Genomic DNA, 21519 nt, shown 5'->3' with positions numbered 1-21519 from the left:
CCCTGAGATCCAACTCCTTTTTGCCCCTACTCCATCCCACACCTCCCACTTCATTCTAGAGGTGGATGTGTTTCTTCTCCTCCTCTTCCCTACCTGATGTTCTTGCACAGAGCTGCTGGGACCACAACCAACTTAAAAGGATGGGTTATTTTCCTCTTCTTTTGTTTCCTTCTCTCTGCACTCTTAACACTTTCTTCACATCCAAGTGTTGGAGCTGCCATGGGGCTGAAAAACCTCCAGGGCCAACTCAGTCCCACGGCACAGCCACCTGGGAAAGGTTCATCCCACCCACACTTGGGCTCACAAGTTCCTAAAAGGGGTGACCAAGAGCAGGTTTAAGCCTGTTCTAGAGGGGACCTCATGGTGCTGCTCTGAAGGTGGCACCTCCTGGGTGGCATCTCCTGGGGGAGATGTCTGTGGCCAAACATGTCCCACCCAGCTCTTGCCAGAGGTTTTTCCTGCAGCAAGAGCCTTGCTGCTGGTGACAACCCCAGGATCGTGTCCTCTTGTGGGAACAAGGAGCACGAGGGACGTGGGGACCTTCCTGAGGACATGGGGACCCATTCAGAGACAAACCCAGTGAGTGCTGGTGCTCCCCTGCTTTGCTCAGGCACTTCTGCAGGGGGGTGGAGGGGCAGGAGGAGCCCCCCCAATGCCATCAACTGGGGGATGTGGTGGTGGTGGTGGGGTCACCTAAGGAAGGGACAACAGTCCTCAAAGTGCTGCTGCCCCAGGGAGGGGGAATTCATGGGGGTGTGAAGGTTTGAGGCTTCTAAAGTGCAGTGCAGGTTCTATGGTCTTTGCTGTAAAGTGTAAACTCCTCAGGACAGGGTCCTTGTCCTTACTTTGAGATTAATTTTCTCCATAAGGTGATGTGCCAGCTGAGGCAACCTTGCCCCTGAGTAACAACTACTACAGGAAAATGGGAAATTGTGGTGAAAAAATGGTGAAAGGAACAGCCTACCCTCCCCTTCCTGACATCCCACCGTGGGCAGAACTTCCTGTGGTTCTCCATGGTCCATCCAGAAGGAAACAGCATGGTTCTCCTGCCAGCTGTGCCCCTTCACAATATCCCCTCCAGTCCTCCAAGGTGGAAATTCCATCCTGGCTTCCACTAGAGCCCAGGAGTCAATGCAGGCTCTGCTCCCAGGGGACTCAGCAAAGCTGCTCTTGGGCTCATGAGAGGGAGATGGATGAATTGCTGGGTGGAAATCTGAGGGATCTTGCATGAAGAGAGCTCTCCAGAGAAGAGCATTTGTCACCAGAATAAAATATTCCCAGGATAAAAGAGCTGCAAAAGGAGAGCCTCTTGTAGGGTGTGATGCTTGCTCCTCCCTAGGTCTCTGCCCAGGGTGGAAAGTTAAAAATTACCCAATCCCTTCTTCTTTCAGAACAACAATCCTCTAAGAGCCACCAGCATCAAGGGGCAGCTCCAATGTTCCCTCAGAATTCAGAATTCCCTGAGGGTGCAATGCCTGGATGGGATGTGGGCACTGCCAGACTTCCCCCAACCTTCATGGAACTTGCACGAGAACAGACTTCACACCTCCCGTAGCCTTCCCAGGTGTGCCATGGGCATGGTGCCCCAGAATGTCCTTTTCCAGATAAAAAACATCCAAGAGGCTCCTGATGGACCTCAAGGATGTGAAGCAGAACCAAAGAGACTCATTTGTGCTGCCTTTGGCCCGATTCATCTGCTTGTGTGCAGACAGGACCTCCCCCTGTTGGCAGTCACAGCGATGACTTTTAATCTGTGGCCCTAAATTGGTGAGCAGGAGAAAGCAGATAAAATGGCAAGAGGAACCCTCAGGAGATCAGTTGGGCTCATTAAACGTTTGGCACGAGCTGCTGGCAGTGAAATGTTGGATTTTGACACGGAACCTGATACCCTCGTGTGGAGGAGAATCTCCTCGGCCCACTTAGGGCACACTTGAGAGAAGGAGAAATTCAATCATCTGTGACCTGGATTGTGTTTTTAATGGCTGCCAGGCTAGATAAAAATATTTAAATATTCACTTTTCTGTCGGCCCACGTGGGGCTCTGGGCATTGGAGGTTGCATAACACAGCCTGGCCTACTTTGGGGAGAGTCTACAGAAGGAGGGGTAGATGGATCAGATACTGAGTGTGGGGCATTTGGGTCAGCCCAGGAGCAGAGCCCAACCCAGGACCTGGGCTCACTGGTGTGAGATCTCGTTGGGGTCACCTGGGCAAAAATGAGGAATGAACCTAAATGAAGTTGGAAAACATCAAATGTGGCCAAGTCCCTCCAACCAAGGCACTGAGGATGTGGTCTGCCAGCAGAGCTGGCCGTGCAGGAGTGGATGGATGAAACTGGGGCCTTGCAGGGGTGGATGGATGAGATGGGGGCTCTTGGGGTCACCAGGTTCTTGGCCACCTTGGGGTGCTGCCAGGAGCAAGGTGAGAAGAGCAAGGAGCACCAGGGTCAGACTAGAAATGGGTGACTACAGCTCATGCTGAATCTGAAGGTCACTTCTCCACCAGCTACACAAGAAACCTGAGCCATGAGCTCTGATGGGGACATCTCAGTGGGGAGAGATCTCCTGTGGATCAGCCCCATCCCTGGTACCAGGACAGCTTCTGTGAAGCCAAAATGGTTCAGATCCCTGGCAGAGCTGGGCCATGATGTCCTCAAGCAAGGTTCTGGTTCTGCTGATCTGCTTTGGGGCTGGGCATGTGACATGGGCTTGGGAGGGGGCTGGGAAGTTCCTTGAGAAGAAAAATGGTGAGGATGTGCTGGGATGTCCCAGGTGAAGCCCCAGCTGCTTTGCCCAGGGAAGTCCCATCACAGGCACCACCTCTGGGGAGACACCAGGCTTTGGCCAGGGGCTTTTGGAGCTGGTTCTCTGCATCTCAAAGAGTCAACGTCAGAAGTGAAGCTGGGGTTGAGCACCAACCATCAGGAGTTTCCTGGTCACCTGCAGGACAGCCTTCCTGCCTCCTCTGGTCAACCCTGTCCCCATGGGTTCTGCTGATGAGCTATTCCATGGGGCAGCCCATCTGCAGCTTCTCCAAACCTTTCCCCAACAACCCTTGGCCTTCAAGGTCCCTTCCAAACCAAACCAGTCTGTGAGTTTGATTCTATGACTCAGTTTCCCCCCATTCAGGAAATTCCATGGTATATGGGAACAAAAGAGGGGGCCTTGGGACTTCTCAGTGCCTGGGTCTGAGCTGATCTCAAGCACACGGGCACAGTTTTGGGGGCTACATAGTGCAAAGTTTCCCTAAAAGCAGCATTTTGTCTAATTACTATTTTTTTTTTTTTTTTCAAATAACACTGAAATGTTGTAGTGCTAAGGTCAGGGAGAGCTGGGCTTGGAGAAGCTCCTTGGACACCTCTGCCTTGCTTTCCTCCCCTGAAAACCTCACATGTGGCACTTCCTGAAGCCCAGACAAGCCTTTCCTTCGTGCTTTTCTCCCAGAACACTCATCCTAGGGATGGAAACAGGCTCAGGACACCAATGCCTTGGTGGTCTCCAAAGAAGAGCAGCAGGGTGGGGACTCTCCCTATGTGACTGCAGCCAAATGGCTCTGCAGGGAAGGAGGCTCCTGGCCACCCGTGGCCTCTGGAGCTGCCCCATCCTACAGATGCTGTCAGCAGAGCATCCCCAACCCCAGGGTCTCACCATGATGGTGGCACCAGCCGTGCTTCTTCTCCAGGAGCTTCTCATCAACACGTTTAACACCTATCTGGAAAAGCACTACTGCCTCTGGGTTGCCCTTCTCTAGCAAAGCCAGCTCAGGGTCAGCCTCTGGTCTTACTCCAGGTGTAAACATGGAGTAATTTGCCTTCAGAGCATTTCTGGAAGTCATTTAAACACGAAGGTGCTGCTAACTTCTGCTCTCACTGCCTCCGAGGTGCATCCTACCAAAGGATGGGTGCTGCTGCCCAAAGGGTGGGTGGAAAAGCAAAGCTCCTGCCAGAGCAGAGTTGGCATCGACGTTGGGGGAGGCGTCTATACACACCTGGGAGGGAGCTGAGGGGGTCCAGGCCAGCCCAGCCCCGGGGCCAGCTCAGTCTGACCACTCGTTATCGTCCAGCTCGGAGTCGTCGTCGGACTCGCTGTACTCCACCGTGATGCGCCGGGACAGGATGGTGGCCACGTCGTTACCCACGGGCTCTTTTTTGGCCTCTTGTTCCCATTGTTCCTGGACTTTGCGGAGCTGGATTCCTGCGGGAGAGAAGGGAGGAATGTTGTAGGAGCGACGGGCTCAGCACCCATGGGTGGGCTCAAGGGGCAGCATCCCTTTCTCCCCCCTGGTTAAATGGATGGTGTGAAACAAGGCGGCTGCACAAAATTCTGGTGGGTCAACATGGCTGGAAAGTTCTGGTGGGTCACCATGGCTGCACAAAATTCTTGTGGATCACCATGGCTGGATACAGTCCTGGTGGATCACCATGGCTGCACAAAATTCTGGTGGATCACCATGGCTGAAAACAGTCCTGATGGATCACCATGGCTGCATAATTCTGGTAGATCACCATGGCTGGATACTGTTCTGGTGGATCAGCATGGCTGAAAAGTTCTGGTGGATCACCATGGCTGCACAAAATTCTGGTGGATCACCATGGCTGAAAACAGTTCTGGTGGATCACCATGGCTGCATAAATCTGGTAGATCAGCATGGCTGCACAAAATTCTGGTGGATCACCATGGCTGCACAAAATTCTGGTGGATCACCATGGCTGAAAACAGTCCTGGTGGATCACCATGGCTGCATAATTCTGGTGGATCAGCATGGCTGCACAAAATTCTGGTGGGTCACCATGGCTGAACAGTTCTGATGGGTCACCATGGCTGCATAAATCTGGTAGATCACCATGGCTGAAAAGTTCTGGTAGATCACCATGGCTGTACAAAATTCTGGTGGGTCACCATGGCTGTACAAAATTCTGGTGGGTCACCATGGCTGAAAAGTTCTGGTGGATCACCATGGCTGGATACAGTTCTGGTGGATCACCATGGCTGGAGGGATTCAAAGGACATGCAGGAGTGGTGCTGAGGGACACGGTTTTGTGGTGGCCTTGGCAGTGCTGGGGTAAAGTTTGGATTTGGATCTTAGAGAACTTCTCCAAAACCAAGGATTCTGTGATTCTAAGGCTCTGGGAGCTGATGAGCAACACTTGGGATTCTGCAGGATACAGAACCTAACAGGATGCAGCTCCTCCTCTGCTCCCACTCCACCCAAAGAGGTTGAACCTTCTTGAAGGTGAGATCTACCATTTGACCCAAAGGTTTTTGCGGGAAGGCAAAATGGGAGAAGCTTTGGAGCGTGTCACCTGCTCCAGATGACACGAGAGCCACCGCTCACCCCGTGGGGCTCAGTCCCACCTTGGCTGATGGGTTTCCCCTCTCCCTCCACTCCCTTTGAGCTGCATTTCTCTTTCCTCCCCAGTTCCCGCCACCTTCCCAGAACCCCAGCCTGGTTTGGAAGAGCCCTTCAAGCCACCGCCAGCTCTCCCCTCCACCGAGAGGTGCTTTTCCACCACGGTGGTGGCCTTGGGGACCTGTCCCCTGTCCCCCCTCCCCGCTCACCCCTGCGGATGGCTGCCAGGAGGTCGCTCCGGGCATCGCTCATGGGCATTAGAGGGATCTTCCGGGGCTCCGCGGCGGGGGCCGGCGGCGAGGCCGAGTGGGCTGGTGAGGTGGAGATGGCCGGAGGGCCTGGGGGAGGGGGCGGGGGGGCCACCGGGGGTCCCATGGGGCCGACCTGCGGCGGGGAAGCGGAGTAGGGACCAGGAGGAGGAGGAGGTGGGGAGGGGGCGTAGGAGGGGGGGGCGGCGGGGGCGGGGGGTGCCGAGATGGGGCTGTCGAAGGCCGTTTGGGCTGAGGGGATGATGGGGGGCGGGGGTGGGGGAGCAGGGGGCACGAAGTACTCTGCCATTGGCACCGGCTGGGGCCTGCAAGGGAAGGGCAGAGATGGGTTGGGTTATGAGGAATGATGGCACCAACACCTCTTCTGGGGACCCACTGTCCATCCTAGGTGCCCATTTCCCATCCCATGTGCCCACCACCCCTCCTGGGCACCATTTCCCATCCCATGTGCCCACCACCCCTCCTGGGCACCCATTGCCCATCCTATGTGCCCATCACCCTTCCTGAGCATCATTTCCCATCCCATGTGCCTGCCACCCCTCCTGGACACCATTTCCCATCCCATGTGCCCACCACCCCTCCTGGGCACCATTGCCCATCCCATGTGCCCATCACCCCTCCTGAGCATCATTTCCTATCCCATGTGCCCACCACCCCTCCTGGACACCATTTCCCATCCCATGTGCCCACCACCCCTCCTGGGCACCCATTGCCCACCCTAGGTACTCATTGCCCCTCCTGGGCACCCAACTGGCTCTGCAGTGGTTGGCTTGCTCCAGCCCCCTGTGTAAGCTCTGTTTCAGGGTGATGGAGGTGGGGAGACCTTTGCAGGCAGGATGGGCCATAAACCACATGATGGTGGGAAGCCAGCTGAGCTTAGGAGCCCCTCCAACCACTTTATCCCTTTATCTGGGCTGAGGTTACCCCAAAAAACACTCCTGACTAGTCTGGCTTTGGGTTTCACCAGCACTTTTGGACCACGCTGGCTGCAGAGGGGCTTTCTCTCCACTGCATCAGCCTAGAAATGGGGGGGTCAGCTCCATCCTGTCCTTGAACACCCCTCCACCAGCCCTACCCATAATCCTTGACCAGGTGTGGTCTGGGCCCGTTGAGCACAGCCTCGGGGGGCACGTGGGGCTGCTGGAGGCGGTTCAGGCTGTTCTGGCGGCTGCTCGGGGCCGGGCGGTAGACGTGGTCCTGGGGGGGAAGGGCCACCAAACCCCCCCCCTCCTTGTGCTCCACTGGGGTGGGGTGGGATGCTGGGGCCAGCAGCTGAGCAGGGTGGTTGGGACTGGCTGGGTAGGAGTGGTCGGCTGCATCCGAGGCGTAAGATCTACAGGACAAGAAGAGCCAAGGGTTGTAGTGCCAGGAGGGGTTGGGGTGTGGGGTGGGGAATGTTTTGGGGGTGAGACAACATGCCAAAAAAAAAAAAAAAAAAAAAGCCATGGAAATATAGATGGTAGAACGATTTGGGTTGGAAGGGACCTCAAAGATGACTTTGTTCTGACCTCCTGCTAGCCCAGGGTGCTCCAAGCCCCATCCCAGCTGGCCTGGGACACTGCCAGGGATGGGGAAGCCACAGTTTCTCTGAAGCTACCGTGGGTCTTATCACCTCGCCCCTGCTGTGGGCACCGTGTAACCCAACCCCAAAAGATGGAGAAGGAGAGAAAAGCAAAGGTGAGCTGAAGGTGCAGAAGGTGAAAAACCTGCCTATTATCTGGGGACAGTGATCCTTCCGATGAGGCCATGTGATAGGGGGATGGTGAGAACCTGTTATCGGGTCGGAACTCTTTATCATACGCCATCATGTTCCACTCCAGGCGCCGGTTCCGGGCTTTCCTCACTTTCTTCACCTCCCGGGTGGAATCCTCCACCAGCCGCTGCTCCTGGGGGCACATCCAAGCTGTGCTTTCACCTCCAACTCCTCCAGACCACGGGAGCATCACCCAGCCCCAAAAGATGCACCAGCGAGGTGACCCCCCCAGCTCTGACCCCACCGCGTCCCCAGCCTGCTCCTTACCTTCTGCCTGCGCTTCTCCTTTCTCTTATCCTCTGTTGCCTGCAACATTTTCTCCTTCCATAAGTTGAAGAAGTAGGAGGGGTCAGTGTAGAACTTGAGGCCATCCTTTTTATCATCCCTGTGGGGGCAGAAGTGGGAAAAGTAGGAGAGGAGGTCATCAGCCCCAGGAGCAGACCTCCCTTCCCCTGCACAGCAGAATTTGGTACCATCGTGGCCATGAGCTGCTGCCCCACCACGAACAGGTCCTGCCCAGCGCTCACTCCCTGGGGTCACTTGTCCCAGGTGCCCCACACGATGGGGATGGAGCAAAAGGGGTGGAGTCCCTGGTGCCTTCTCCTAGAAAGGTCACCCCCCAGGGAGGGATGGAGCACCCAGCCTACCTGTAGGGTGTGAGGATGTTGAGGGGTGGGGGTTTGTCGCAGCGCTGGTACATCTCCATCACAGGGTTGGGGATGGAGTTGCGAGACACCACCTGCTGGTTCTGCACCGTGGAGCTTTTGAAGGCTTTCCTCATGTTGATGTCCTGCAGAGAAACTGGGGGCACGGGAAGGAGGTGGGATGGAGGAGTGTCCTCACCTCCCCCCCAGCCAGATGTGGTGGGTGGTTTGGTGCCGAGCACCGTACCCAACCTACCCCCACCTGGTTGTCACCCTGAGACAGCCCCAGCCCCTCACCTTCCTCCACTGTAGAGTCCAGCTGTGTCACCTTGATGACCAGCAGGTCCACCCTCTCCTGCAGCGAGTTCATCCTCATGTAGAAGCTGTTGGCTTCGTTGAACAGCTCACCAAAGATGTCCTCTGCGTGCCTGCCTGGCAGGAGGCAAGGGGTGCCCATCAAGGGGTGCCCAGCAAGGGGTGCCCATCACAGGACCCAGCAGCAGGCAGGGGTGGCCCTGGAGCCACATCTGTGTCCCCAGCTTTGTGGGGCTCCATCCCCTGCCTTGGGATTTTCTGAAGCTGAACCTCATCCTCTCCCAGACTTGACTTCAATTTTTTTTTTTTTTTTTTGGCCCTGGATGAGGCCACCTAAATTTAGCAGCTCCCTAAATACAGGGTTTGTTATTCTGAGAGGGTTTTGGAGAAGAATCTGGGGGAAAAGAGGGGGAGCCCTGATGGGCTTGGGCCTCTCTCTCTATTTTAGGTTTGATCTCCAGCAGTGAGAGCCAAGGACTGAGAACTTTTGTGTGACATCTTCACCTAAAGGTCTAAGATGACAAAGAAAAAGTTGGGGTTCTTTAGCCTTCACCTGACCCTCTCATTTCTGCCCAGGTCACCTGGCTGGTGAAGATATTCCATGCCCCATCCCGCAGACCAGCCATGAGAAGGAAATGGGTCTTAAAAATGTCACCAAATCCCTACTTTGGGCTTGGTGCTGAGCATCCTCCTTTTTTAATTAGCAGGACAATTCCCACTGGATTTGGGGTGGCTGCAGCCTGCAGGACTCCCCTGTAGCCTCAGTTCCTCTGTGATTAGAACTGGAGGAATCCACCCCAGATCCTCCACAGCATCCCATTGGTGTCCCCCCCATCCCATCCCATCCCATCCCATCCCATCCCATCCCATCCCATCCTATCCCATCCCATCCCATCCATGTTGCAGACTTACTGAGGCTGCCCAGCTGCTTGATGATGGCAGCCAGGGTGCTGTTGGTGACACATTCCAGCTCACTTGTCACCCCCTCGGGCAGAGCCCCCCGGCAGAGGTGCCGGGGCTCAATGTTCCTCTTCACCAGTGGCATGGTGCTGCTGAGGCCTCACACCTCCCCTGGGGAAGGGAGAAAGGAAGGAACAAAGAGGAAACCCTCATGAAGGTCAACAAACTGCACAGAGTTCTCCCTGGAGGTCGACAAACTGCAGGAAGTTGAGCAAGGCCAAGGGTGAGGTCCTGGAATCTCAGGGACAATTGCAGGTTGGGTGGAGGATGGATGCAGAGCAGCTCTGAGGAGTGGGATTTGGGTGAGGAGCAGCTCAGTGTGAACTGGCAGCCCAGAAAGCAGCTGGGGGCATGGCCAGCAAGGAAAGCAAAGGGGTTGTCCCCCCCTCCTCTGCTGAGACCCCCCCTGCAGTGCTGGGTCCAGCTCTGGGGACACCAGCAGGACACGGAGATGTTGGAGCCAGTCCAGAGGAGGCCCTGGAGCTGCTGGGAGGGCTGGAGCAGCTCTGGAGCCAGGAGGAGAGAGTTGGGGGTGCTGGGAAGAGAAGCTGCAATGGGGAGACCTTAGAGCACCTTCCAGTGCCTGAAGGGGCTCCAGGAAAGCTGGGGAGGGACTTGGGACAAGGGCCTGGAGGGATGGGATGAGGGGGAAGGGTTTCCAGCTGCAGGAGGGGAGGTGGAGAGGGGATCTTGGGAAGAAATTCTTTGGGATGAGGGTGCTGAGCCCCTGGTTGCCCAGAGAAGCTGTGGCTGCCCCATCCCTGGCAGTGTCCCAGCCCAGGTTGGATGGGGTTTGGAGCACCCTTGGTTGTGGGAAGGGTCCCTGACCATGGCAGAGGTGGCACTGGGTGAGCTTTAAGGTCCCTCCAACCTATCTGGGATTCCATAAACACAAAGGGAAGCACTCAGCTTTTGCCACTCGCCCAGGTTTTGCCCCCGTGCCCTCTGCTCAGAGCACTCATCCTGCCCATCCCAGGCCACAGGAGGCCTTACATGACACGAGTGCCTCCAGGCTCAGCTTTGATTGGGTTGATAAGGTCTGAAAACCACAACCAACCTTCCCAGATCCCAAATCCCTCCTGATTCACCCCCTGGGCTCCCCCCAGCCCATCTTCCTCTTCCTGCTCTGGCATGGAAGGCAGAGCATCTTCCCAGCTTCCCGTTAACAGCCGGGCCCTGAGGACAGAGCCAGCAATTCCCACCATGAACCCAGCCAGAAATCTGCAGACTTCACATTTTTTTGGCCCTGGCAGCATTAGGCAGAACAGTTTCCCATTGATAGCACCCGGACAGTGCTCTCCATGTCCTCCCCCACACTTCCACCACCATCAGCTCCTCCAGGTTTTCAGATGCAAATGCAAGTTCCCACCAGGAAAAAAACAAACAAACAAAAACCAACACAAAAAAACCCTCCCACAATGGTTTTGAAATCATTCCTGTGGAGCTGATTGTGCTCCTGAAGCACTCCAGCCCCAAAACCCTCTTTAAGGTCACAAGATGCTTTGGGCTCAGAGCAAACAGTGTGTGGATTTGGGGGCTGGTGTTGTCCCTGGCTCCTCCAAAAATCCAAGAGGTTTTCTCCCACTGGTTATTTTCCAGCTGAGAAAAAAATCTGGGATTCTGGGATGGGTTTGCAGGGGAGGTTCCGGGTTCCTGCTGAGGGACCTGGCCACGTGCCACCTCTCTTTTCTGAGCTTCAGCCCAAACTGGCTTTGAGTTGGCTGTAGGTGACACCCCAAAATCTGCCCCAGCATGTTGAGTGGTCCCTGGTGGGACAACAGGGCACGGGGTTAATGAGCTGCCCAGTAATTAGACCCAGGGAACAAAGAGCCATTCTCAGCATCTTCCTGGGACACAGCCACCACCCCCCTGACAAGGGGCCTGGGAGGACTTGGGGCCACCAGGGACAGCCCTGTGGAAGAGCTGATGGTGGGTGTCTGGCTTGAGCACAGCATTTGGGATCAAATGAAGAAAGGTGCCTTTTAATGTCCCCCTCAAAAAAAAGCTCAAACGAGACTCAGGGCTGGCAGAAGAAGCAACCAAGGGGGAACTGGGCACACAGGGAGCTGGGACAGGCAGTTTAGGGCCATCACAGTGTGCACCAAGCTCAGCAGCCACTGCTGGGGCTCTCCCAGTACAGCCCAGCTGAGCATCATCAGCCAACCAGTAAAGCCATACAAAGCAGGACCAAATTCCCATCTTCCCATGGGTGCTGTCAGCCCTTGATGGCATTAAACAGCCTCACCTGGGCCCCATGCTCCTATCCATGGGCCCAGGAGGTTATTTGAGCTCAGTTAATCCTACCCTGAAGGTTGCTGCTGGTCCTCAACCCTGCTCCTGGCTGTGTTCTGCTGGACCTCACTACAGCCTCCTGCCCCAGGTGGGTCCCTTGGGTGGGTGCTGGCACCCTGGGCTTGGCACAGGCCTCAGGGTGAGTGTTGGACTTGGGCTGAAGTGAGGTCAGGGTGACATGGGCTGTGGTGACCTTGTCCTTGTGCTGAAGTGAGGTCAGGGTGATATGGGCTGTGGTGACCTTGTCCTTGTGCTTCAAGAGTTTGGGGTAAACTCAACCCAGGGCAGGTGGAGTGTTCAGCCTCGGTGTCTGTGCTCAGGTTGGACACCAGGAAGGGTTTCTCACCCTGCTGGGCTGCTCCAGAAAGTGTCTGACCCTGCTTCCAACCATCCTCCTCAGCATTTGCTTCACAGATCCCCCCAGGATGCTCTCCCTGCTTCTCCACCTACAGCCTCAGTGCTCTGGGGGGATTTTGGCTGTGGTTTTTCAGCACCTGTGAAACGAGTTGAGAGGTCTCAGCTCCCCATCCTGGCTGGCAGGGAGGAATATTTCCTGTTGGCCAAGAATGGATGAGGACAGAGCTGCAAGCTCAGGGAAAGGGTCAGGCCCCCCAACCTAAGGGAGGAGGGAGGGTTGGGGCAGAGCCACGTTGGTCCCAGGGTTGGGTTGGGGTGGGATGGGTGCCCTGTGTCCTCTGGGGAAGGTTCCTCACCCACCCCAGGGCTGGGAGCTCTGCCCACACCTCTCCTCCCAGCCATCTGCAGCTCTCCTCCCCCGCCAGCCCAGGCACCAGCAGCTCCACCACCCCTCACAAGGCTTCAGCAGAGCAAAATGCTTCCCAGAGAAGCTCAACCCAACATTAAATCACAGCTAAAAATATTCCTCAAGAGTTTGATTAGCAAATGCCACCATTTGGGGCTGGATTTTTTTTTTAAAGGATTTTTTTTTTTCGCTCTTTCCCCCTTCTACTGCAAACTGTTTCAGCTCTAGGAACAGCACTTGACTAAATTGCCTCTAAATCACCAACAGGCTGAGCTCTGCAACACCAACTTTCACTAAAAGCCTCCTTAGGAAGATGCCAGAAATGCATCTACCTTGGGGTTAGGCTGAGAACCTCCTCCTGCTGCTTGGCTGCTTTAAAGCACACAGGTTCCCCAGTGGGGTTTTTATCTAAATGCTACTTCTTTACAGGGATTTTTCCAGCAGTTTTTTTTCTGTTCCTTGGTTCTGTCATTTGATTTCTCAGCAATGAGGAGCCCTGAGTGGCCCCCGGGCTGGCTGGAGACCTGAGGGTCCCTTCAGCAGCTCCTTCCTTCAGCAGAAGCTGCTGCCAGCCCCCCCACCACCCCAGCTCCAGCTCTCCTTCCAACCCAAACTAAATCCTCACCCCTCTCCTCTGAAGGGAGAAAGGGGTGCAAAACCCCCCCAAAGCTGTGGATGAAGCCACATGTGATCCTTCTCCAGCCTCTGCTGGACCACAGGGATGCCCTGATGCTCCTTCCCAGGCTGCTGGGAACGGCAGCACAGATCCCAGCTCTGCTTTGGCTGGGAAAAGCTCCCTTCAAGCTGGGAAATCATGTGTTGTTTTTCATGACTCTTTATCTCCAAAGGAAAAATCTTCTATGCCTTGGGTTTGGGTGGTTTTTTTTGTTGTTGTTGTTTTGTGGTGTTGATTTTTTTCTCTTTTTTCCTCCCCTCCTTCTTTGTGCTCAGCTCATTAACAGAAGGATCTCTCCCGCTCGCTGGCGGCTTCTGCGAGCAGGAGGCTGCCGAACAAACCCCCCCTTCTTCTCCTGGAAATAGAAGGAGCTTTGATAAACCCGGGAAACCTTCGGAGAGCAGCAAGGGGCTTTCTGGAAACCCGCTGCTCGCTGCCTCGGGGAGTACCCGGCAGGACCGACGGCTCCAGCCCCGGAGCTCTGACACCGGCTGCTCCCTTCCCAGAGCCCGGGGATGCCGGCAACATTCCCACTAGGAATGGAGGATTTTAGGGCCAGGGAGATGGTTGCATTCCCTCTGCTCAGGGATGTGCAGGGGGCAGCTGGGAGTTGGGGGGGGGGGCCTTGGTTGAGCAGCTCTGCACACACGCACACACAAAAAAAAAAAAAAAAAAGGCATTCTTGCTTTTTTTTTTTTTTTTTTTTTTTTTTCCCCTATATTTTAACACTTTTGGCTCGGGGGCTGTTGTTGGTAACTTGTCAAGAGCTTGGCATCCACAGCTGATTTGTCATCCGCCATAAAATGGAGGCTCGAGCATCTCTGGTTCAGAACTGGGCCAAGGGATAGAGATGACAGCTCCAAGCAAATAGGCTGCAGCTGGAGTTTTTCACCCTTCGAGCTCCTCGGGAAAGGAGGGGACATTAAGGGGACCGAGCTGCATCACAGGCGTTTTGTGCAAGAGCCCTCAGCAGTGCTCAGCACTCGCAGCAGAATCGCAGGGGGCACATTAACCTTTGAGCTGCCAGATGGAGTTTTGCTGTTCTGATGCTGCCTTCAGCCTTCCCCAGTCAGAATCAGTGAATGGTTTGGGTTGGAAGGGAACCTTAAAGATCATCTGATGACCACGGAGCAGCTGAACCTGTCCTGAGGGATGCTCCCAAACTCCAGAAATACCACCAAAACTTCAAAACACCCTTCCCCCCCCGCCTTTTTTTTTTTTTTTTTTTTTTTTTTTTTAACAACCTCTTTGAATTCCAAGCAAGGAGCTGCAGCACACGAGGCGTGTGCCCTCGGGGCACTGAACTTTGCAAGATGAATTCTGAATTGTGCCACCACCGATCTGCCCATCCAACCATCCAGGTCCTGCTCTCCCTGGCCGGCAGTGGATCCGGCTGCCAGGCAGCCCCAGCAGACAAAGCAGCCACAAACTCCACTAAAAAGCATCTTAATCCAGAGGTATTTTATCACTCTGCCACTACCACCACCACCAGGCAGCAGAGGTGGAAGCAATAAAATTAAAGCTCCCTGGAAGCAGCTGAATCACCCAGCCTGGAGGCCCAAGCTCTGCACCTTTGGGTGCCTGCCTGCAGCCTGCTTGGAGGGGCTGGGAGGACACACAAAGACTGGGGGGGTCTTCAACCTCTCCCAATCATAGAATCATCGAATGGGTTTTGTGTTGGAAGGGACCTTAAAGAGCATCTGATGACCACAGAGCAGCTCCACCTGTCCTGGGGGATGCTCCCGAACTCCAAACCCCAGGGAGGACTCTGGGATGGGGGGGGGGGGGGGTCATGCATATAGCAGGTGCCACCTGCATTGCTGCCCTCTGCTCCCCCAGCCTCACACCAGGCTGCACCCACCCTGAATTTCTCCTTGCAGGGGGTGAGGAGCCCTGCTCTATAGGTGTCTTTCTCCCCACAGGTGACCACGGGCCCAGCTTCTCCTGCCACATCGCTGGGAAACCGAAAAGCAGCAGCGGATCCTCCCTCCCCAGGATGAAAGGCTGGAAAGGGGTGACCCCTCCCCACTGAAAGGGTGCAGAGAAGCCAGGTAACACCCCTTCCCCAGCCCCCTCAATCCATGCAGGAATGCAGAGTGACAGCACACACACTTCCCCCCCCCCCCCACATCATGCCAGGGTGAAGAGAGGCCCAGAGCACCGGGATGTGCCGAGTGGTTTGAGGATCCACCGTTCCCCCCCCCCCCCGATGGAAAGGTGCAAAGCAGCCTCTCCCTCCACCCCCCCGCCCCCAGGTGAAGGTATAAAACGGTGGAAGATTCCACCTCACACCCCCACCCCCTGCCAATGAATAGATGTGAACTGACAAGGGACCCCTCCCTGTGCAAGGCTGCAAAGCGCCAGGCACTCACACCCCCACCCCATGCAGGGATGCAAAGCTGCAGGGGACCCCCCCTGCAGTACAGGGGTGCAAAGCAGACGGAACCCCCATGCAAGGAGGTGAAGCAGTGGATTTCCCCCCCCCCCTCTCCCCATGCAGGGATGCAAAGCGGTGGAGCCACCCCCTGTGCAAGGATGCAAAGTGAAACACCCCCCCCTCCTCCTGCAGGGATGCAAAGCTGTGGGGAAACACCTCCCCCCCGCAACACAGGGGTGCAAAGCGGCCTGGACCCCCCTGCAAAAACGCAAAGCAGTGAAGACCCCCCCCCTCCTCCCCATGCAGGGGTGCGGAATGGTCCGGAGACACCCCCTCCCCCCCTTTCCCAGGCAGGGATGCAAAGCGGTGGGCGATCCCTCCCCAGAAGGATTCCCCTCCTCCCCCAAAAAAGATACCAACCCCCAATAAAAAGGCTGCAAAGCGCCGGGGTCGCGATGCGGGTATCCACCCCCTTCGTCCCGTTTCCCCCCTTCCCAAATTAAGGGGGAGGGGGGGGCACACATTCCCACGCCATTCCCCGCTCACCTCCGTTTTGCGGTGTTTGGGGTTTTTTTTTTAGGCTCGGGGAATGATGCTTCTTTCCGCGGCAGCCCCCGCAGGGCTGCGGCCGCTCCGCGCCTCTCCGCGCCCGCTCCGCAGTGCGCGCACAGCGCATGTGCCCCCCCTCTCCCTTCCCTCCCCAACCCCCCCCCAAATTCTCCGCCCCGTTCCGCCCAGGTCCGCACGGGAGGGCCGGGGGTGAGGGGCCGGAACGGCACCGAACCCCCTGCCCTCCCGTGTGGACCCAGGTGCCTCCACCGTGGCTTCTGGTCCTCACCAAAAAGAGAAAACAAGACCCAGGGCATCCCAAAAAGGGACAACAGCTCCAGTTGGGTCCCAGCTGAAAGCCCTACCTGGAGCTTTTGGTTTGCAGAAGCTGAGGAGCTGGGAGCATCCCCCACACTGCCAGGAGCAGATCCACTGCAGGAAAGCTGGGGAGGGACCTTTTATAAGGCCGTGGAGTGCTAGGATGAGGGGGGATGGCTTTAAAAGGGTTTGAAGAGATTTAGGTTGGACATTAAGAAGAAATCCTTCACTCTGAGGGTGATGAGACCCAGGTTGCCCAGAGAAGTTGTGGCTGCCCCATCCCTGTCAGTGTCTCAGGCAAGTTGGATGGGGCTTGGAGCAACCTGGGCTGGTGGGAGGTGTCCCTGCCCATAGCAAGGGATGAACTTTAAGGTCCCTCCAACCCAAACCAGTCTGGGCTTCTGGGATTCCATAAACACAAAGGGAAGCACTCAGCTTTTGCCACTTGCTCAGGTTTTACCCCCATGCCCTCTGCTCAGAGCACTCATCCTGCCCATGCCAGGCCACAGCTTGCACGAGGGGGTCTTAAATGACACGAGTGCCTCGGGCCTCAGCTCTGATTGGGTTGATAAGGACTGATAGCTTCTGCCCAGGCTCTTCCCACACCTGCAGGCAGCAGGAGTGGTGGTTCCACCAAAGCTTTTTTCCTTGCCCACTTGCAGATTGGCTCTTTGGCCTGTGGAACCCTCCTGCTGGCACAGAGCTGCACTGCTGCTGCTCTCCTCCAGGACCCACTTGCCCTGGAGATGTTTCAAGGTGACTTTGCTCTGGCCCAAGGGGCAGGACCTCCTGGCCAGTCCTCCTGGCCACACAGCTCATGGAGATGCTCCAGGCATGGAGTGAACCTCAGGACATCCTAGAGCTGGGATGTACCCCCAGCCTTCAAACTGAGGAGCTCACGGACAATTCACTCTATCCCTGGATAAACTAGGTAATTACCAGTTACTACCACTAATTAATGAACCACGGGAATAACTTATCCTGGGGGCACATCCCCAAACTTCTCTGTTAGCAGTGCCCTGAAGACCTCAGGGGTTTTAAGCTCCTGACAGCTCAGGGAACAAAGGGGCACAGCCAGCCCCGAACCCCACAACTCCTCCAACCCTCCATCAGGCCCAGATGGGCAAAGCAAACCAGCAGGGCAGCTGGAGCTGGGTGCTGGGAGGTTGCCAGAACCCTTTCTGCTCTTCGGTTTGGGTCGGAGCAGGAGGAGGTGCCAGGTGCTGCTGCACGCGCTCACCTCCCGCCCAGGCTGCTGCAAGGGGTGAGGTAATCCTGGGTAATTCCTGCCTTCCATGGAAATGCCTCCAGGCCGCGATGATTATCGCTGTAATTAGCCTCTCTGATTTTTCTTGGTGTTCTATAAAATATTAATTTACAGCTGGATCCTTGCCTCCTTTGTGCGCCGGCTCCAGCTCTTCCCATCAGCCGAGCGGATCTGGCACCTCTCGCCGAGGTCCCGTGGGGTTACAGGGCAGGACTGGGGTGGACACTGGTGGCTGGATGGTGTTTGGGATTGGTGGCTCCAGCCAGGAGCTTCCACTTCCCTGCAGGAACATGCCCTTGTAGCTCCTGTTTTAAAGGAAAGACTCCAAATCCAACGAAGTGCTCCCAGAAAGTGCCCTTCACACCTCCCCACCTGGACGGTGATGATGAGCAGGCAGCTAAACAACTCCAGAAGCCCTTTGGTACAACAGGAATCCATCCCTTGCTCCTTTTGGGCCAGAAATAGTGGCTTTGCTCAAGTGCTCAAGATGGGGCAGCAGCTGTGGGCCAGCTGGACCCTGTTCCCCTCCCAGCTTGCTGCCATTCCCAGCACCAAAACAAAGCCACAAATGGGGGTCCCTGGCACATCGTGCCCTGAAAACCCACCCCCTGCCCCAGCACTTTTAAGGTGCCTCACTTTTATTTTTATTTTTTTATTCCAACTGAGTCAAATCGACTTTAATGTCATTAATGAGGAGGAAAATGCCACCTCAAATATGTTGATCCCAAACATTGGGAAGGTTGGGCAGGGAGAGGATGCCACGGTGTGTGTTTGGCCTCAGCCAGGGTTTAAGAGGTGAGTGTGTGGTGAGTCCTGGTCTTCTAACCATGACAAGCCTTGGGTTATGTCTGTCTGTAGGTGACCAGTGCTGTGTCCCTTCAGGCTGTCTCCTGAGCTGTTTATTCCTCTGGGATGTTTTGGCTTTGTCAGGCCAGATGGAACCTCTGAAATCTAAGGAGAAAAAAGAAGTGTTGCTAATGACAGGCAGGGGTTGTGCCCAGCATGTGAATGTCTCTGCTGGGAGCTGCTTGTTACTGGAGCTGTTTTTCCAGTGCTTTCAGCCAAGCACCAGAAGGTTGTCAGCAACATTTTGTCCTCGGGACAGCCCTACGTGTCCCCACACCACTGCAACACCCACTGAAACAAAGCCAGGGAGCAAACCCGCCGGGAACTTGTGTTCTCCTCCGAGGCCACGTCCCACCACAACACTTCCCAAGGTGTTTGCATAAGATATTTCCATTTCGGTCCCTCCTTTCCTCCTGCAAAACCAAACACACACGTTTTGTAGGTGCCGAGCCCTTTGGCAGAGGTTCTGGCACCACGTTTTGGAGGCAAGCAACAAGCTGCTATGAGCCATGCTTTGCCTGGGCAACCAGAGGCCCGTTGGCCACAACACGAGGTGCTGCCAGTTCTCCAGGGATGTTGGATGTGGATCCTGGAGAGCCTGGCCACAGCCACCCATCGTGTCCCTTACCAAGCCAGCAGGCTGGGGGCTTGGAGGAAAGGACCCACAAGGGTATTTTATCATGGAGTGCAACCAGGGCAGAGCAGCTTTACCTGTTTTTTCTCTCAGTGTTTTGTTCAGGTTGTGGTTACGGAGATGCAAACCCTCCAGGTGGGATGCTTCAACCTAAATAAAAGCTGGTCTTGTATCAGTGGGCAGAACCATCTCTGGAAATTGTCTTCAGAGCTTTCCAGGCTGAATCTCCCTCCTAGATGAAGCCTCCACCAGCTGCCCCAGCCCTTTAACTCCCCCTCAAGTCAGTTCCCCCTTTGATTTTACCCCCAGGACCCCACTGCTGGTGTTCAGCCCAGCAAGCTGCAGTGATGCCTGGCACAGCCGGAGCCAGAAAATGCTCCTTCAAGACATGGTGCAGCCAACATCCAGGAGAGGTGCTGCCCACATCCAGGAGAGGTGCTGCCCACATCCAGGAGAGGTGCTGCCCACATCCAGGAGAGGTGCTGCCCACATCCAGGAGAGCTGCTGCCCATATCCAGGAGAGCTGCTGCCCACATCCAGGAGAGCTGCTGCCAAAGCTGGTCAGTGTCTTTGTGTCCTGCACAAGCTCCTCACTAACATCTGCTCCCTGTGAGGCCCTTCTGCATCTTCATAAAGGAGCAGCCTCCAGGAGACAGTGTGAGCCATGGCAAAGGGCTCTCCCACCTTTCTGCCTCTGAGGGTTTTAATCCAGCCCCAGCTCTGCTGGAATGAGCTTTTTTTGTTTTGTTTTTTTTTTGTTGGAGCGGAGGGGGGCTCCCTGAACCCCTTCCAGTTCAGACTCTTGGGTCTTAACAACAAAACCTGCAGGCCAGCAACCTCAGCTGAACGAATGGTGGAAAATGGTTATTGAAAGGCAGCGCAGCAGCTCCTGGTATCGGCAGAGGGCAGTGGAAGATGCTCCTAAACCTCCCAAGCTTTTCCCAACCCCCCCCCCCCCCCCCCTTCCACAACCTCGGCGGTGCTGCAGAGATGGGGATCCGGGGAGGAGACTCCATCAGAAAGGAAGGGAAATAAAAATGCAGTTCCTCCAGTAGCGAGGTTGACCCCAGAGCAGCGTTCCCGCCGGGATGGGGGGGATTTGGGATGGAGGGGGATGATGGCGATAAGGGAAGGCGAGGGGAGGAGGCCACATCTCCTGCCATCACTCCTCTCCAGCTTGGATCTGGCCAACAGTGGGAGAACCACAGCTCCCCGAGGAAGCGGGTGGTGATGGAGCAGTCCTGGAGCCGGCAGGGAGTTGGAGCCGGGCAAGGCCAAGGAAAAGGTTTTTTTGGCTGTAGCAACATCCCGGAGGGTCTTCGCCAAACCCAACGAGCCACAGCACGTAGGCAAACACCTTCCCACCTCTCCGTGGCTGGGTGCTGCTCTCCAGAGGCAGGAGAAGCCAGGAGATGGGTGCTGGTGGTGGTGGGGGCCTGACTGCTGGCTCCCTACCCTGCCCCGCCAGGAATAAATATCCCTGGAGGTAAAGAAAGAGCAGCGTGAGGTTGGGATGTGTTCTTTTACCCTGATAGGAATCTGACATTGACACAGCCATTAGGGTAAAGAAAGAATAATAACTTCTCCTTGGCAGATAGCAAAGTGGAAATACCTTCAGCGTGTGAAAAGGAGATGGGAGGGGGTGGTAATTATTTACTGAAGGAAAAGGCCGAGCTCGTTTCAAAACCAGGTGGGAGGTGGGCGGTGGGGAAGCAGCTGGGTTTGTGGCTGGTGGGCAAACCTGCTGGGTTTGTGTGTCCCCATCACCAGCCCAGCCGAGCTGAGGTCACCCACAGCCTTGGGGACCCCCCTGCAGCGAGATGCTGGGGTGGCATTACAAAACAAGCTCTTAAAACTCGAGGGGTGAGGGGGAATCCTTCGTGAAATGAAATAAACCAAACCAAATCCCCTCACCGGGGCTGTGTTTGCCACCTGCTCGGCTCCCGGGGGTCCCAGGGTGAGCAGCAGCAGAAGCAGCAGCAGCATCCTCGGCCATCGCGGGGCCCCCTGACCCCCGCAGAACTTCCCCCCCGGGCACTGTTCCCCCGCTCCCCCCTCTCCACGATGCTCCCACAGCCGGCGGGGATGTTGGGGAGGAGGAAGGGGCTAAGGGGGCGAGCGGAGGCTGCCCGGGGGCGGTGCTGTCTGCGGCCCGCCCCGGGGCTGTGCCCGCCGCAGGATGCAGCAGCGGCGGCGGGGGGGAGATGGAGGAGGGGGGTGGCGGCGGCTCGGCGGGCGGTGCGGGGCTACGGCCGGGCCCCAAGCCGGCATCAAACCCCGCGGAAGCGTTGGGGAAGCGCCCGTGGCCAGACCTGGGGCGGCGGGGGGGGGGAAGAAAGGGTTTAAGGTGGTGTATGGATGGGGTAGGCAGGCGGCCCCCCCCCGCCGCAGGTAGGGAGTGGGGGGGGCGAGCGGCGCGATGGAGGAGGAGGAGGAGGAGGATGGAGGCGGCGGAGGGGAGGCGGGGAGTGAGGCTGCGGCAGGAGGGGGCGGGCGGGGGGGCCGGCCG

The 21519-nt window shown here is 56.3% G+C and overlaps 1 protein-coding gene across 1 annotated transcript; it reads right to left on the bottom strand.

Moving 5' to 3' along the window:
• Positions 1-3268: 3268 nt before the first annotated feature.
• Positions 3269-16055, bottom strand: LOC139802636 (actin-binding protein WASF3-like). The gene is made up of 9 exons (XM_071757959.1): positions 15943-16055; positions 9241-9399; positions 8311-8445; positions 8017-8170; positions 7637-7754; positions 7327-7502; positions 6692-6949; positions 5557-5921; positions 3269-4191 (listed from the first exon to the last, which is right to left on the bottom strand). Exons 2-9 carry the CDS (start codon positions 9371-9373, stop codon positions 4034-4036), a joined length of 1497 nt encoding a protein of 498 aa, XP_071614060.1. The 5' UTR covers positions 9374-9399; positions 15943-16055; the 3' UTR covers positions 3269-4033.
• Positions 16056-21519: the final 5464 nt, after the last annotated feature.

The sequence above is a fragment of the Heliangelus exortis genome, chromosome 14 (genome assembly GCF_036169615.1).
Source record: "Heliangelus exortis chromosome 14, bHelExo1.hap1, whole genome shotgun sequence".
NCBI lineage: Eukaryota > Metazoa > Chordata > Aves > Apodiformes > Trochilidae > Heliangelus > Heliangelus exortis.
This window is presented reverse-complemented; position numbering and strand designations above follow the sequence as displayed.